Genomic DNA, 17872 nt, shown 5'->3' on the forward strand with positions numbered 1-17872 from the left:
CAAAACTGTGTTCTCAGCATAATGAAGTGTCATTCTCACACTAATCCTCCTCATCAAGAGTGGTTCCTGACAAAATGACACAGCGTCTTTACTATTGACACTGTTGTCACTTTAATTGACAATCACACTTTGTAAGTTATCTGTGTTAAGGGGGTCGCACAGCAGACGCGCAGCTCAGCGCAGTGCCGTTCTAAAAAAAGTAACACATTGTTTTCTATATATACGCAACAGGTGGCGCCTGTCCTGTCTGACTCAGGAAGTTGTGACTCACTCACATAGTTTAACATTAAATAACATCATATTTGTCCCAATCATTAACTATTAACATTGGCTGCTAATGTATATTTTTAATTTTGAAGTAGACGCTGACTATTTAATGTGCACTTCCGGTGTACGATACCTCCGAGTTGTTGTAGACGCGACGCGGCTGAGCTGCGCGTCTGGTGTGCGACCCCCTTTAGAGATGGTATCAAGGAAAGTCGTGTTATAGTCACGCAAAATTTGATTAATTTATTCGTGTCCATGGCAGGAAATTAAGCTTTTTTCATGTCTTTTTCTTGACACTTGTACAAATTTCTATAAATAGTTTTTCGTGTCCGAGGAACAACTTTCTTTTGGTTTCATTTTATGTATTGGTTTCTCATTGTTTTTTCTTATTTTTAAATCATTGTCGGTTGGGGTTAGGATGTACTTTTATGTATTGGTTTCTACATGTTTGTCTTCCGCTTTTAAAACTATTCTCCCCTGGAGTTGGGGTTAGAGTTGGGTTAGGATGTCTAAAAATGTAACAAAGTTATTCTTAGGGTGTTTTCACATCTGTAGTTCGGTTCATTTGGTCCGGACCAAAAGCAAAAAAAAATACATTGTAACTTTTTCAGCAGTTTTGGTCCAATTTCACACCACACTGATTGCTCTGATCCGCACCAGTTGAAACGAACCAAAATTCTGTCATGTGATAAAATCAACATCACTCACTGGCCACATGTATTTGAACGTATTTCCTAAACTGCTTCTCGATTGGTCAGAATCAACGTGCGCGAAATTCCAACAAAAACCCCGGAAGTAAACAAAAGAAGAATAATACAGCAGACACCATGTACAGACGGCTGCGCGCTGTAATTATGTCTCTGTGGTTGTTATACATAGTTTGTATACAACACTCTAGACAAACCGTTCATTTTCAGAATGAATCGCGGATGCGGCTTGAAAACAATGGTTTAATGCACTACAAACAGTGAAGACACCAAATCGCCTCGCAACTCCAAGTATGTCCGCGATTTGTCATTGTGCTAATAGAAACTGTCAACAAACACTTTCTCATCCGATAAGAGCTACTGCGCAGCTGACTACGGCAACTGGTTTAGTCCAAAATACGCAGTCCAAAAAGCGATACATAAAATGACACGAAAAAGAAAGTTGTCCCACGGACACGAGAAACTGTTTATAGAAATATGTGTCACGAAAAAGACATTCATGCTCAAGGCACGAAAAAAGCTGAATTTTGTGCAATGGACATGAATAAATTAATAAAATTTTGCGTGACTATAACACGACTTTCCGTGAAATCAGTCTGGGTTATTTCTAAACACTTTTAGGCTTAGTCATATTTTTCTACGAACTTTTACATCTTTTCTTTAGAGGTTTCCATATAACTTTTTAGTTTTATTTTCATCATCATTTGTGTTAACGTGCTTATTGCTGCTGCTGATCTGAGATCAGGTTGATAATCACTAATGCTGGTGCAGATATACAGGAAGGAACTGGAACTACAACTTTTGATTTTAAAAATGTATTAGTAAATGCGGAAATTAACATTTCTAAGATAAATGTTGTAGAAGTAGTTTTTCATTGTTAGTTCATGTTAGCTAATGCATTAAGTAATGTTAACAAATACAACCTGTAGTGTTGAGCCCAAAGTATAGTCTACGCGAAAGTATAGTACGCGAACGTACACGCACAATCCAACGCACAGCTTTGCAAAGTATAGTGTATTTGACTCGTACAAGTACACTGTTTTTCTGTATGTTTGTCCTGTTATATCCACTTTAATTGTCACTTGGACTTCATTTCCCATCATCTTCCACTTTGGATGTGTACCCAGCATAAGTAACACACAGACGTTCGAGGCATGCGCATTGTGACAAAGTGCAATAGATCTCTTGGGCTACATACTACATTCTCCAGGAGGCGCATGCACGACCTATGGGTACAATGTACGCAGGGCTTAAAAATGTGGTGGTGCGTGTACAGTAAGCGTGCACTCTTCTGATAAAGAAAACTGTGTCGCGCCCACTGTACGCGGACCCCCTTAAAAAATGGACTATACTTCGGCCTTTACACAATGAGCTGCAGTTGTGCACCCTGACAGCCAGACCTAAGTTACAACTCTCTTCACTCCTCCCTCACGCTAGCTTTTGTGCACTCCGGCGCCAACCCTGCTGAGAAATGTGTCGTTTTCCACTTTCTGGTTGTCCTCTGCCCTGTCATTCGATTAGATCATGTTTTGGCATTCCCAAAACAACAGCCAATCAGGAACCCTGCAGAAGCCCTGGCAGAGACAGGCCTCACGTTCCCATGATGACATCCGGCTAATCACACTAATGTAACCCTCTGAAAGATTTCTGTTAGCATGTCCCGCTGGCCGACACCGCGCATCAGGGGAGCAGATGAAAATAAACAGAGCTCCAGCCTCAGAAGTCCAGAACCGACATAACGGGAGAAGAGAGAAGAGGGAGAGAAAAACAGGCTCTAGTACGAGAGATCGTGTCCCAAAATGCTCAGCCTCAATCTCAGGAGGGCCGGTCGCTGGCAGAACATTTTTTGAAATGGTGCTGTTGTGTTTTGTTGTGGATCTGATGTGCTGACAGTCTCAGAGGATTTCTGTGAGAGAAGACAACAAGCTGCGCGTCATTGCTACGCGATCTCTCACAGGAGAATTCAAACCTTTCGCTGTCACACCTGTTTATTATGACAGAATCTCGCCAACTATTGTGTCTGAACATCACAGTTCTTTAGCTCTTAAAAATGTCATAATTACACAATTGCCATGTAATTGTATCTTCATTGAATATTTTCATGAATGAATTACTACCATTTAGAAAGAATTTCAACCAAGGTTAATTCTTCTTTTGTGAGCACAGATTCTTGTCTTTGTCAAAGCCTCTTAACTGTTTGATCATTCAACTGACTGCATAGTTTTTTGTTGTTTATTTTAGACACTGGGATCAAATAAGGCAAGAAGTGCAGCAACCCTTTGACCCAGACAGTGCAGACTTCACTCTTGAGAAGATTGTGTCTTTGGGTCTGGACCACCATGCTGAACGCATCAAGGACATATCAGGAGCTGCCAGCAAAGAGCTCTCCATAGAACAGGTTTGATAGTTTTCTCTGTCCAATTCTCTTCAGAGTCTCTTTAAAGCCCGGGATACACTGCACGATTATTGGCTGTCCCAGACGAAAGATTGCCATAGGGAAACAATCGTCCCGATTTCTGTGATCGTGGCTCTTCATCGGTGGTCCTATGTCGTACAGTGAGAGAGGTTCAAAGACGGCCGTTTTCCCGGTTTTGCGTCCAAAGTTAGCCTATGACAGTTTTCAATGTCGTATTCGAGTTTAAACGATTCATGTCGCACAGTGTGATAATCTTATAGGAGGGCAAAAATCCTGCAGTGTATCGTCCGGGCTTAGGCCTTCTTACCTTTTTAAGGTTTTACCTTATAAAATCTTCATTTTAATTTATGCGTTTGGCAGCAGTTTTATCCAAAGCAACTTACAGTGGTTTTATTTCATATATTTTTATCAGTATAGATGATTCTGGGAACCAAACCTACACCCTTTGCACTACTACACAATGCTCTAGAGCAAGGGTTTTCAAACTCTATGATAGAAGGGCCCCCTTTCCTAAAATTCATATTCATATATGCATATCTGATATAAAGGAACATTTAAAGGGTTATAGTGTACAAATCTGACTTTATCCATGTTTAAGTGGGGCCCCAGTGCTTGTATCAACCTAAAAAATGTGAAAAAGAACTTTACAGAGTGATCACACTAGCCAAACTAATTATTTTTGGGGGACAAACGTACACGGGTACGATACGGATCACATAATATGAGTACATCCTCAGAAACAATTATGAGGACTTGGGATCTTAATGAAGAAGTTTATTACAGCATAGCAGTGACAGGCACGTGAAGTACTTTGGGTTCAGCAGAGTCAGATTAAACACAGAACAATATCAGCGCTGACATTTCATAATGTTCCTCCTTCAATCCAGCTTTCCCACCTATGATGTAAACGAAGTGCGAGAGATGTAAATTGAGGTTAGCAACAAAATTAACCACTATCTGTTCTCCCAGAGTTGATTGTGTGTCCACCCAAACGGTGGGGTGACACGGTGGTCTAGAGACAGGTGTTATTGAATGATAATCGTGGTCACACATCTCAGAGATGATTTCTCACTGGCGCTTCTGTAATAGAACTGATTGAATATCCCTTCAGGTGATATTAAGCCCATATGGCTGAGACTGAGATGAAACTGTCTCTATAATAATTAATTAAGCTTGATGGGGGGATGAGCTTATCTTGGAGGGAAATCTGTTTAGAGACAATAAGCTATTGCTTAAGTATGAAACAGCAAAACAAAATCATACTCGAAGACGTCAAGAAAAGTTGCACTAAATAAGCCCGGCATATAGTCTGTTTTTCTACGTGTACGCAAACGTATGTGCATGGTTGAATGCACAGCCTTACAAAGTATAGTTTATTTGACTCAGACGTTCCACGCATGCACATTTACACAAAATGCAATGCATCTCCTGAGCTGTACTGTAGGTGCATGCACGACCAATGCATACAATGTATTTTTTTCAATGCATACAATGTATGCAGGGTTTTAAAAATCCAGCGGTGCACGTACAGGATGCGCACACTCCTCTGGTGATGCAAATCCCTCGCATACACGTAACAATTGACTATATTTTAGCCAAAGTAAAGGTAAAAGGTACAGAGTAATGGTAAAAAGTCATAAAAATCTAATTCTAAAGGGTCAGTGACAAAAACGGTTTGGCAAGATGAGAAATTCAAAAGTCTTTTTAAAAAACATGCATCAAGTTTATACACTGCAAAAAATGATTTTCAAGAAAAAAAAAATTAGTATTTTTGTCTTGTTTTCAGTAAAAAATATCTTAAAATTCTTAGGTTAAAATGCATTTTCTTGATGAGCTAAACAACCCAAGAAAATAAGTCTAGTTTTTAGACCAAAAATATCACATTTAAGTGATTTTGTGCAAAACAATCAAAAAAATAAGCCAATGGGGTAAGCAAATTTTTCTTAAATTTTTCTTTAATTTACTGTTTATGCAAATTTTTCAAATTGCAAAAAATCACTTAAATTTTATATTTTTGGTCTAAAAACTAGACTTATTTTCTTGGGTTGTTTTGCTTATCAAGAAAAAGCATCTTAATTTAAGAATTTTTTGATATTTTTACCGAAAAAATATTAAGTAAGAGAGTCATTTTTTGCAGTGTAATGTATTTATGTTAATTTTATGCAATAAAAAATACATTTGCACCATTTTTATGAAAGTCTAAAGACTAAATGGACCTGAAAATGTCAAATGGTGTAACCACCAATTGCGCCAAAGAATGAGAAATATGAAATATTTTATCCACCTTAATGGCATGCTAGCGTAATCATAAAAAACATTTTAAAATATAATTTTATTAGTTATTTCTAATTGTAAATTTTAATGCATTTTTGTAATATTTGTCCTGACATATGCTAAAAACTTTGTTTTTAAATAATCTTTGAAAAATTATGTAAAATGTATGGAAAAAATCATGTTACACTGAATAGGATGATTATATTTTTTGTGAATATATTTACATTTTCATTAAAAAAAAACTAGTTACACCAATTGACACAGACTGGTTACACCACATTGACATTTTTGCAAATATTCTGTCAAAATGAAATAAAACCAGAAATTTTAGATTTGGTCATCAAAAAAGAGAATGTATGCAAGTAATCAACATATTTTTTTGAAATTTTAACCATTTTAAATTTAATTGAACCATACAGACACAAAATAATTAATGTCCCATCATTGACCCAAAAAATGTCCAAGATAAAAAGCATACTGTATGATATCGCATAACAGCTGGTATTAAAACTTGTTATTGGTATTACTTTTAATCTTTTCTTATAAGGATAAAGAAAGATTTTCATTCCACTTTCCTATTGTTTTGTCCTTTGTCTGATGAGCAGACTCTAGGCTCTGCCAGGCTCATTGCTCTCCACTCCTCTCATAAGACAGTAGATCCTCAGAGATTTGGGATGTTAAAAAGAGAGGGAGAGTCTCAGTCAGGAGGATTAGGGTTAGAGGTCATATTGAAAAGGTTAAAGATGATATCCTCAGAGTGACATCCTATAACCAGACAGCCCCAGCAGAGAATCACAGCAGAGAGGAGTTTCAGAGTCTGGCAGCTGTTCGGAGTTTTCATTAGCAAGACAGTTTTAATGTAAAGGCAACAAAGATCATACAAAGAGCTATCAGATACTTACAGTTAGGGGGCGTGTACACCAAAGCTTTTAAACGCTGCTGAAAACGTCTGTAGGCGCTTGTCAGCTTTTTTTCAGCTGAGTGCTTTGATTGCTATGACACTTCTGCTTTGTTTATCAGTCCTTGAATGATGCGCCGCTTGTTCGTTGTGATATTTGTCCCACCCCTCCTCCACTGTGATTGGATGGCACAGTGACATTGGCGAGCTGAGCTTTTCACCCAAAGTTGAATATTTTTTAACTCTGGGCGTCGGCGCTCAGCGCAGAAAAAAACTCAACCGCCAGCTGCTAGCTTTTTTGAAAAGTGCAATGCTTCCATTGAAAACAATTGAAAACATATGCCAGCTGCTGGCGTAAACACTTTGTGTGCACGCCCGCTTAGAGTCAAATTTTAAATTTTAAATCCACTTTACTTAGATTCACACATTATACCTCATTATCTGTGCAGCATGTTTATTTTTTGGCCAACCTCCGTACGCAAAAAGCTGTAGGCAAGTACACGGATGGTCTATGCAATGGTTATCAATCCTGGTCCTGGAGGGCCGGTGTCTCTGCAGAGTTTAGTTCCAACCCTAATCAAACACACCTGAAGCAGCTAATTAGGGGCTTCAGGTGTGTTTAATTAGGGTTGGAGCTAAACTCTACAGAGACACCGGCCCTCCATGACCAGGATTGGTGACCCCTGGTCTACTGGTTTCTCCAAGATTTCTTAAGGAAATGCATCCGGTATTTGTCTGGGATCATTTGTTCTGTTATGCTGGTGAATGATCTCTGCTTCAGCATGGATAGTGACGAGCGTCTTGAATCTATGATCTCTTAGGACATTTAAGTCGTTTTCTTGAGACAGAACAATGGCAGATATACACTCACCGAAAAGATTATTAGGAACACCTGTTCAATTTCTCATTAATGCAATTATCTAATCAACCAATCACATGGCAGTTGCTTCAATGCATTTAGGGGTGTGGTCCTGGTCAAGACAATCTCCTGAGCTCCAAACTGAATATCAGAATGGGAAAGAAAGGTGATTTAAGCAATTTTGAGCGTGGCATGGTTGTTTGTGCCAGACGGCCTGTCTGAGTATTTCACAATCTGCTCAGTTACTGGGATTTTCATGCACAACCATGTCTAGGGGTTACAAAGAATGGTGTGAAAAGGGAAAAACATGCAGTATGGGGCAGTCCTGTGGGCGAAAATGCCTTGTTGATGCTAGAGGTCAGAGGAGAATGAGCCGACTGATTTAAGGTGATAGAAGAGCAACTTTGACTGAAATAACCACTCGTTACAATCGAGGTATGCAGAAAAGCATTTGTGAAGCCACAACACGCACAACCTTGAGGAGGATGAGCTACAACAGCAGAAGACCCGACCGGGTACCACTCATCTCCTCTACAACCAGGAAAAAGTGGCTACAATTTGCACATGCTCACCAAAATTGGACAGTTGAAGACCGGAAAAATGTTGCCTGGTCTGATGATTTCTGTTGAGACATTCAGATGGTAGAGTCAGAATTTGGGTAAACAGAATGAGAACATGGATCCATAATGCCTTGTTACCACTGTGCAGGCTGGTGGTGGTGTAATGGTGTGGGGGATGTTTTCTTGGCACACTTTAGGCACTTAGTGCCAATTGGACATTGTTTAAATGCCACGGCCTACCTGAGCATTGTTTCTGACCATGTCCATCCCTTTATGACCACCTCTGATGGCTACTTCCAGCAGGATAATGCACCATGTCACAAAGCTCAAATCATTTCAAATTGGTTTCTTGAACATGACAATGAGTTCACTGTAGTAAAATGGCGCCCACAGTCACCAGATCTCAACACAATAAAGCATCTTTCCATCAACTGCAAGATGCTATCCTATCAATATGGGCCAACATTTCTAAAGAATGCTTTCAGCACCTTGTTGAATCAATGCCACATAGAATTAAGGCAGTTCTGATGGCGAAAGGGGGTAAAACACAGTATTAGTATGGTGTTCCTAATAATCCTTTAGGTGAGTGTATGTTAAGATATGTTAGAAGGTGTTTTTAAATTAAGGTAGCTCAGACATGCATTTTAGTCTGGGACTAGGATAAGCCCTGTCTGGGAAACCCCCCCTTAATGTATTAGCCCCGAAAGCACTATTATTCTGAAGAGAGAAGCAACTCTGTTACGCCACAGAAACTGTCACTGTAAAAGCACAATCCTATGCCAATGTCGCAGCTCTACTGTAGCTGTACAGTATGCACAGCCAACGGAGGTCGTGTGAAACAGGCTTAAAAGTTGACTATAATCCTATTTTAGTCTTAAAAAGGAAAATTTCTTAGGCTCTGTTCAGTCAGTACAGTATGAGCGCAGTGCTGCCAGAGGCGTGTGTCCCCAGGCTGCAGTCGCAGGTCATGTGTGGTGGCCGCGGGGGAAATGAGCCCTGCGCTTAATTTCCTTCAGAGCAGCCTCGCCTGCCCCTGCGGAGGAGAGCGGCCCTGTCGGTCTGTCAGACTGTGGGAGGTTGTTCCCTCCTCCCTCTCTCTCTCCCACTATCTTACTCTTTCTTCCTCTGGCTCTCAGTCCAAGGAGATTCCCAGACGCACTGCTCTGTGCTCGCAGAGGTTACAACAACACCGCTTTGGTTCGAGAACAGAAACGGGAGAGCGCGCCCTCATAACCCCCCAAAGCACAAAGCGGTTCACCTAAAAGTGACCCATGGCCACGGAGAGAGTAAAAAGAGGAAGAAAGTGAAAGAAAGTCAGAGCGTAAATGAGTAGTGTCATTGTCACATTTCACTGCATGGCTGCTATTTCTAGAAGGAGCTTGTCTCTAATGTTTATTAAAGGGAAACCCTGATCAATGTTTTTCCCTATCACTACTAATTCTTCAACTAACATCTGTGATTGATGGCTGCCCTTCCAGCTCTAATACAAGAAAATTTTTATAGGTAGGCCGCTCACTGGATTTTAAAAGTATTTACGCAAAACCCAGATGGTGTTTGAAAGTTTTAGTGTTTTATCTATGATGCCTAAAAGATGTTTTAAAACACGTAAAAGGGAAGTGTCATTATCACATTTCTATGCAAGGCTGTTATTAGAAGGACCTTGTTCTTGGTTGTGCTGGGGCCCCGATCAATGTGCTTTGCCTTTCACTAGTCACCTCATCAGATGGGTCACTGCCCTTCCCACTTTAATAAAATCTGGCATTCAGAGCTGAGGTGGAAAGTGTCTGAAAAGAGAAGTGCTAACACTGAAAAACCTAACATTGACCTCTGATTTACAGGCGCTGGAAGGCATTGTGAAGACATGGGAGGTAACGTCTCTGGACATCATAGCCTACAAAGACAAGGGTCACCACAGACTAAGGTGAGAGGGCAGACGTCAACAAAGTCAAGAGGTTCACTGTAGAAAAATAAAAACCAGTCAAAATCCAAAACCAATAATTTTACTGATTTTTAAAAAAAAAGTTGTGCAACCAAATGCTGTTATTTTAAGGATTTTCCCTAGATATTTATAATCAAACACCTATAATAAAGTGACAAATTATGTACTAAGGCCGACGGTAAATCAAAAGTTGCGATTTTCTAGGCCGATATGGCTAGGAACTACACTCTCATTCTGGCGTAATGATCAAGGACTTTGCTGCAGTATCATGGGTGCATATTACACACTGCCTGAAAATAGTCCCCAGCTATTGAAAGTTTCCAAGGGGACTATTTTTGGGCGCTGCATAATATCTCATAATAAAACTCTCGTAATAATGCTCTTCGGTTATTTTTAAGCGCGATGCTAATGGTCAAATCAGATTCAATGGATTGTGCTAAGCTATGCTAAAAGTGGTACAGCCAGACCCGGAGATCGGCTGAATGGATTCCAAAACGTAAAACGTAATTCTTTAACTCTAGGGGAGCTGGAAAATAAGCATTTTTTCAAAAAAATTGAGTGTACCCTACACTCAGTTCAAAAGTTCAGTTCACACATTTTAAAATTAACTAGTTCAGTTCATAGTTCATATTTCAAAATTTTGAACTAGTTCACAGTTCCAAAAATAACGTAATTTATAGTTCTTTTTTCCCACATTATTTTTTAAAAATTATTGCCATTGTAGCCCATATAGAACCGCAGACAGAAATTATTTTATCAGTTTCAACACTGAAGCTATATGCGTCAGATTTCATCTTCATATCCAACTATAAATCCTTATCCAACCAGGATTTACATTAGCATTGACGGTCTTTTAATTTTTGTATTTGCTTGCACATACCTTGAAAGGCTAGCCGAGTGCTTCACGGTGGTCGCACACCGGGCGAGAAGTGATGCGCGGCGTTGTGTGTAGGACAACTCGCAGAGTCTATTTCAAGATCCAGAATATGCATTAGCAGCCTGTTAATCGTTAATGATTTGGGACAAATATGATGTTATTTAATGTTAAACTAGGTGACAGGGATTTTAGCAGCGTTCAGAGTCAGTGTGCGATGAAACACTGGTGGCTGGTGTAGCCAGATTGGGTGTTTTATCCGCTACATATTAAGGGCTGTTTACGGTGGGTTTTAGTCGGGTTTGCACCTGGAAACTATAGAAATCTGGCACTCTATTGAACGATGTTAAACTGAGAGAGCGTGCCGTTCACAAACACCAGAATGAACAAGCTCACAGTACGTCCATCAGGCAGTAATACAGTACGTTCAGTTCACGTTCGCCCAAATTATGAACGAGTTCATGAACTTTCGTTCAATGAACTTTCGTTCAATGAACTTTCGTTCAATGAACTTTCGTTCAATGAACTCGTTCAGGTACAACACTGCCTACACTTTATACAATAAATTAATTATGTTTAGAATGTACATTTTCTGTGTTTTTATGTTAAATTGTTAGTATGGTCATGTACTTTTAATATAACAAACTACACATTTAATTACAGATTTTGTAAATATAAATGAATTTGTATGTAATTTAAGAAAACTGAAAAAAATGGTGTATAAATAATATAGTATTTCCTGTATAAAAACATAGATTTTTTGTATTTTGTCATTAATTACATTATACTTAAATAAGAGTTTAGCTGTTAATTGACAGATAATTTTTGTAATTTTACAGAGTTTTAATATAAATGTAATTTTAAATAATGGTAAACCACTGTAAAAATTTTGAGGAAATGGTCGTAAAAATAGGATCCTTTATAATGCTGCGTTTACACCAGCCACGGTAGAGGTGTGAAGCGCGAGTGATTTCAATGTTAAGTTAATGTGAAGACGTGTTGACAAGCATCTGAAGGTCTCGCGGCGAGGATGAGGTGTTTGGCGCGGCGCAGAAGACGCAATTCTGCCTCATTCGCGCTAATGGTGCTTTTTGTACATTTTGCGTTTGACGCAAATTGGCGCCTGACACCCGAATTGAAATTGAAATTGAATTTTTAACTTTGGTGAAATTTCACGCTGCGTTAACCAATCAGGAGCCTGCTTGCTGCTGTGGTGGCAGCCCCGCCCAGAGTCACTCATTAAACCTGAAAGAAGCTTGATATTGTCCGTAAGCAGTCACCCCGAGCTATACGACACAAGTTTTTATTTCTCTAGAGACAGGAATAAAAAGGACCTCGCTTGGAATAGTGTCAGTGAGGACATCAGGCAACCTGTTAAGTTATAATACACATTTCACTTTTGAGTCGTTTATTTTCCCCCTATAGTAAGGTTATCAAATACAAACCGGTAACTCTCTCTATAAATGTACAATCAACATCAGCCATCCTGCAAACAGACAACCGCATAACACTTGCCCCTCCCACAAGAAGCGAATTTTGCCTCTGACGCACATCAAATGCTTGCTTTTTCCGCCCGTCTACTTCGCTTTAGACACGTGAATGCATTCACACTGTTCAAGCGGCAAACTAGCCGCGGTAGATGCGATTTTGACGCCTGAAACGCGGTTGGTGTAAACACAGCATAACAGTGTGTTGCAGACACTCAGGTGCACAGTAAGCATTATCTCAAAAAGACCATAATGATTCAGATGAATATAATCCCATGTATCACTTCAATGTACTGCTTCTTACATTTAAAAAATAGACCTAATGTGATAAAGCCACTATTAGCTTTAAATATCAATACTGGATTTCAGTTGTATTTAGTACACAATATATAATAAACACATATGAGGATTCAGATGCATGCAGATGTTAAATAGCATTATTTATCAGACTCTTTGTGTATTCTGCCTAATAAGCGGTATTTCTGAATGGCCAGATTAAGCAGATTTGACACAAAAATATTTGATGAATGTATAGTAGGTTTTTTAACTGAGGGTGGTGTTTAGCAGGCTTTTGCATCTGAACTCTTTATATACATTACATAAAATTACATTACATTACAAAAAAAATTGTTTACATTTTATTTTATTTTATTTTGACAGGTGGCTTGTGATCTGGTTGTTTTTGCTGATAGAATGCATCATAGCATTAATCTTAATTAATGCAGTTAAGTCATAATTAAACTGTAAATTAGTTTTTGTAGTTAACAACTTCATTTTGGTTAAGCGGTACAAATGATTCCCCATGGCTTTCGTCGCCAATATGTCTATCTCTGCATTCTGTTTTCAGTGTTTTTCACACATGGATGCACAGAGATGCAACACTTATTGAGATATCCTGTTCATTCAGATTAATCAATCTGGATTGAATGATTACCCATCCACACACACACAAAACAAATCTGACAATTATCTGATCATAATATTTCATGTGTAGTCCTTTTTGTAAAAAACACGTTGTTTGTGCAACAGTATGCGCACATACACACGAATTTGAAACAATTTGTCTTATCTAGCCGCTTGCAACAGCCTACGGCCTCCACCAGCAGATTTTCAGTCTTAATTGGAGAGTTGTCCTAATTGACTTTGCCTAGTTGATGTATTAGATTATTTTTACTGAGACATAATTGCACTATAACTTTCATGCATTTCTGGGTGAGGGGCAATTGGTGATTTTTGTGGCCGCGGCATACTCCCCGTCCACAGAGGGACCGTTACAGGCTTCATCTGGGCTGTTACAGCAATGTAATGTGAATATATTAGCGCCAAAACAAGCCATAGCCTAAAAAACCCCATCCCTCAACATGATTGAGCGCCCCGCTGCAGGGGAGAACCGGCACGCGCGAGAAGCCAGTAACTTCACATTTTCATATTACTGTGTGTGACACAACCACAGCTAACTCACCTCAAAGAAAAACACTAGTAAGCTCTTTAGCTTTTCAGGCATTATTTTCAGGGTACCTGCCTCTAATGCGGTTTAGACTGGCAGAAGTCCATATTTTGAACCACAGCTAGAAATGCTGTCCAGGATGGTAGCTCACTTGGTTTTGACATACATCTGTCAAGTACATTTAACAGGCCGGGCTGCAGTGGCTTCTCAGAATCCAGATCTAATCCGTGTTTGACAGAAAGAGATGTTTTTATACACAGCCTAAATGGCTTATCAATGCCAGGGCACCTTGAGCTCTCACACAAACATAATTACTATCAATCTCCCTATAGAGCAGGGCTCAGAATGGCTGCTTTAAGCCTTATGGGCAAACAAGTCAATGGTCCAATAAAGAACGTAAACTGTCTGCGAATGGATAAATACTGGAGGAAAAAGACATTACTGTGTTTAGATGAGCTCAAATGGTGCTGCTACCCTTTTGGGTTTGATTTAGACCATCCGGGAGTTTTACAAAATGTTGAGCGCTCACTATTGTAAAGTCCAACAGTAAGCAGATAAGCAGCGGAGAGCGCGCTTTGTGCACGAGGAATCCGCACAAAAGCTGTAATCTAATCGAATCATTTGTACAAGCAGCTTCTTTCCCAGGGGCTGAAAGTTTGCTGAAAATGCCTCCAGGCCTGTTCATATTCACTGAAAGCGTTGTACATATATTTGTGAGTTTATGTGTGTGTGGCTTGAAAAGGGTCAAAGGGCCTTGTGTTATATGTGAAGGTCTTGACCTCTTTGCCCTTTTTGTACAAGTAGCAATTGCATAGTTTTGAGTCTTTGGAGATGCCCTTAAAGTCCCAATGAAATGAGACTGACCATTCTTTTTTTATGTAATATTGCATTGTTAATTGTAAACAATTGTGCCTGCAGCTAGACGGCTTGGGTTGGAGCATCCGTTAACTTCGCCCCCTCCAACTGTCAGTCTGATGACAGTTCCGTTCCTGAATAAAACGCCCACTTTTCTTCATCCATTCAAAGCAGTGGAAAACACAATCCATGCCCACTATTCTGTTTCACTCGGAAATATGTCACAACACGGATTTTAAGTTGCAACTTCCGGTTCACAGGGACTTTAAATCAAGATAGTCAGGAAATAGGGCAGGCCATTTCAAAATTCGATTTACAGATCGCCTTATGCAAATAACCTAGTGCGCTTGCAGCCAATTACATTTATGCAAGACCAGAGCACGTGTTGCGGCCACTGTGATTGGCTGTTGGCCACGTTTCAGACAAGCCTTCCGTCAAACGTTAATGTGTGTGTATATAATACCTGTCATTTTTAACATTGTTTTTTGTGCCCCTGATGAAAAAAAGCTTACGAATCTAACTAAGGGCCCTATTTTAACGATCTAAGCGCATTGTCTAAAGCGCACAGCTCAACGTGTAAATGGGCGTGTCCGAATCCACTTTTGCTAATTTAACGACGGGAAAAATGTTTTTTGCGCCGAGCGCATGGTCGAAAAGGGTTGGTCCTATTGTAATGGGAGTATTTTGGGCGTAACGTGCAGTAAACCAATGAGAGTCTTAGCTCTCATCCCCTTTAAAAGCAAGTTGCGCTGGCGCTATGTCTAATCCCTATTTAGATGACGAACTTTGTAAACTGAAAAACTAAGCGGAGGAAGAAGATCCCCAGTTTAAGATTAATGTTAAATAATTGTGTTGTTTTTCACTTGTATTGAAATTGTTATTTACAAAGTTATTTACATTAGCTTTAAATGTATGGCTATCCAATATCACCAAAAAATAATTTACAAGTATGTAAGATAAGGTTTGTACTCTAAAAATACTTTATTTGTAACAAACAGGAGATAAAGAATTTACAAACGGCTCTCTGTGCTTTTCAGCACTTTGGACAGCGTTTTTTTTAGCAAAGAGTATTTTTTTAAGCATTACTTAAAAATGTTTCTCATCTCACCATATCCGCAGGTACAGAGTCATCATATACAAGAAGTCCGTGAGGTAGCATTTAAAAAAAACATTTAAAAACAGATGCTTTTGTTTAAAGCAAAGCATTTATTTACTTACCAGGCTACAGGTGAAGCAGCTCTTTGCGCCTTCTAACGTCTCATAATTAGTCCTCATTTATGTCCAAGAGACTCAATAATAATCTTTTACATTCAATCCTTTAATCTTTCATATTTAAAAGCATTTTTGTGCTGCTGCGCATTTATGTACTTTGTGATAAGCAAACCCGCGTTGTCCTCCCGTTTATAGGCGTATATTACTAATGCGCTCTTTAAATAACATAAAACATATTGCGCCATTGACTTTAGACTTTAGACCAGGTTTTTGTTGGTCAATGGCGTAGTCTATTTTAGTTGCCTCAAAATAGCAACGCGCCAACAATGCGCCTGAACACACCTCGTTTTCAGACCATAACGCCCATGGGCGCAAAAGGGGGCGCAAATGCATTTGCTATTTAAACAACGCGGCGCTAAACGTGAATTGGGTGGAAACGAGCGAAAGACACTTGCGTCGCGCATTGCGCTGCATTGCGCTGGGTGTAAGATAGAGCCCTAAATGTTGTTCATTTAAAAATGTAAAAATGGAGAAAGTATACTAAGTATATAATACACCATACTAATACTGTGTTTGACCCCCTTTCGCCTTCAGAACTGCCTTAATTCTACGTGGCATAGATTCAACAAGGTGCTGAAAGCATTCTTTAGAAATGTTGGCCCATATTGATAGGATAGCATCCTGCAGTTGATGGAGATTTGTGGGATGCACATCCAGGGCACGAAGCTCCCATTCCACCACATCCCAAAGATGCTCTATTGGGTTGAGATCTGGTGACTGTGGGGGCCATTTTAGTACAGTGAACTCATTGTCATGTTCAAGAAACCAATTTGAAATGATTCGAGCTTTGTGACATGATGCATTATCCTGTTGGAAGTAGCCATCAGAGCAGTGTTGTGCCTGAACGAGTTCATTGAAAGAAAGTTCATGAACTTGTTCATATTTTGGGCGAACGTGAACTGAACGTACTATATAACTGCCTGATGAACGTTACTGTGAACTCGTTCATTCTGGTGTTTGTGAACGGCACGCTCTCTTAGTTTAACATCGTTTAATAGGGTGCCAGATTTCTATAGAGTCTTCCAGGCTAAAACCCGGCTAAAACACACTGTAAACAGCCCTTAATGTGTAGCGGAAAAACACTGGCAACACCGCCACCAGTCAGTGTTTCACGGCTGCAAGCGTCATCAAAACAACACTGACTCTGGATGCCGCTGAAATCCAGAAAGTCACGCCACTCACATAGTTTAACATTAAATAACATCATATTTGTTCTAAATCGTTAACGATTAACAGGCTGCTAACGCATATTCTGGAACTTGAAATTGACTCTGACTAAGCTCACGCTATTTAACGTGCACGTGCGGTGTGCAATACTTGTGAGTTGTCCTACACGCAACGCCTCGCAACGCTTCTCGTCCGGTGTGCGACCCCCTTGAAGCACCCGTCTAGCCTTTCAAGGTATGTGCAAAAATTTTAAGACAGTCAATGCTAATGTAAACCCTGGATATGAAGATGAAATCGGACGCATTTAGCTTCAGTGTTAAAACTGATAAAATAATTGCTGTCTGTGGTTCTATATGGGCTATAATGGCAATATTTTTTTTAAATAATATGGGAAAAAGATCTATAAATTTGTTCATTTTTGGAACTGTGAACTAGTTTAAAATGTTGATGTATGAACTATGAACTGAACTAGTTAATTTTAAAATTTGTGAACTGAACTTTGAACTAGTTCATGTAGAAAGTGAATTTTCCCAACACTGCATCTGAGGATGGGTACATGGTGGTCATAAAGGGATGGACATGGTCAGAAACAATGCTCAGGTAGGCCGTGGCATTTAAACAATGCCCAATTGGCACTAAGGGGCCTAAAGTGTGCCAAGAAAACATCCCCCACACCATAACACCACCAACACCAGTCTGCATAGTGGTAACAAGGCATGAAGGATCCATGTTCTCATTCTGTTTACGCCAAATTCTGACTCTACCATCTGAATGACTCATCATACCAGTCACATTTTTCCAGTCTTCAACTCATATACAGTTCTCATTTTTTATTCTCCTAAAAATTGCC

At 39.5% G+C, this 17872-nt stretch overlaps 1 protein-coding gene across 1 annotated transcript in view; it reads left to right on the top strand.

Annotated features, from left to right (window-relative positions):
- Nucleotides 1–17872, top strand: part of dnah2 (dynein, axonemal, heavy chain 2) — a 282596-nt gene that overhangs the window by 108004 nt on the left and 156720 nt on the right. Inside the window, exons 27-28 of the mRNA XM_055198209.2 lie at nt 3216–3372; nt 9820–9902. Coding sequence (XP_055054184.2) covers nt 3216–3372; nt 9820–9902 — 240 coding nt within the window. The remainder of the gene's footprint in view (nt 1–3215; nt 3373–9819; nt 9903–17872) is intronic.

Source organism: Misgurnus anguillicaudatus, chromosome 21, assembly GCF_027580225.2.
Source record: "Misgurnus anguillicaudatus chromosome 21, ASM2758022v2, whole genome shotgun sequence".
Lineage (NCBI taxonomy): Eukaryota > Metazoa > Chordata > Actinopteri > Cypriniformes > Cobitidae > Misgurnus > Misgurnus anguillicaudatus.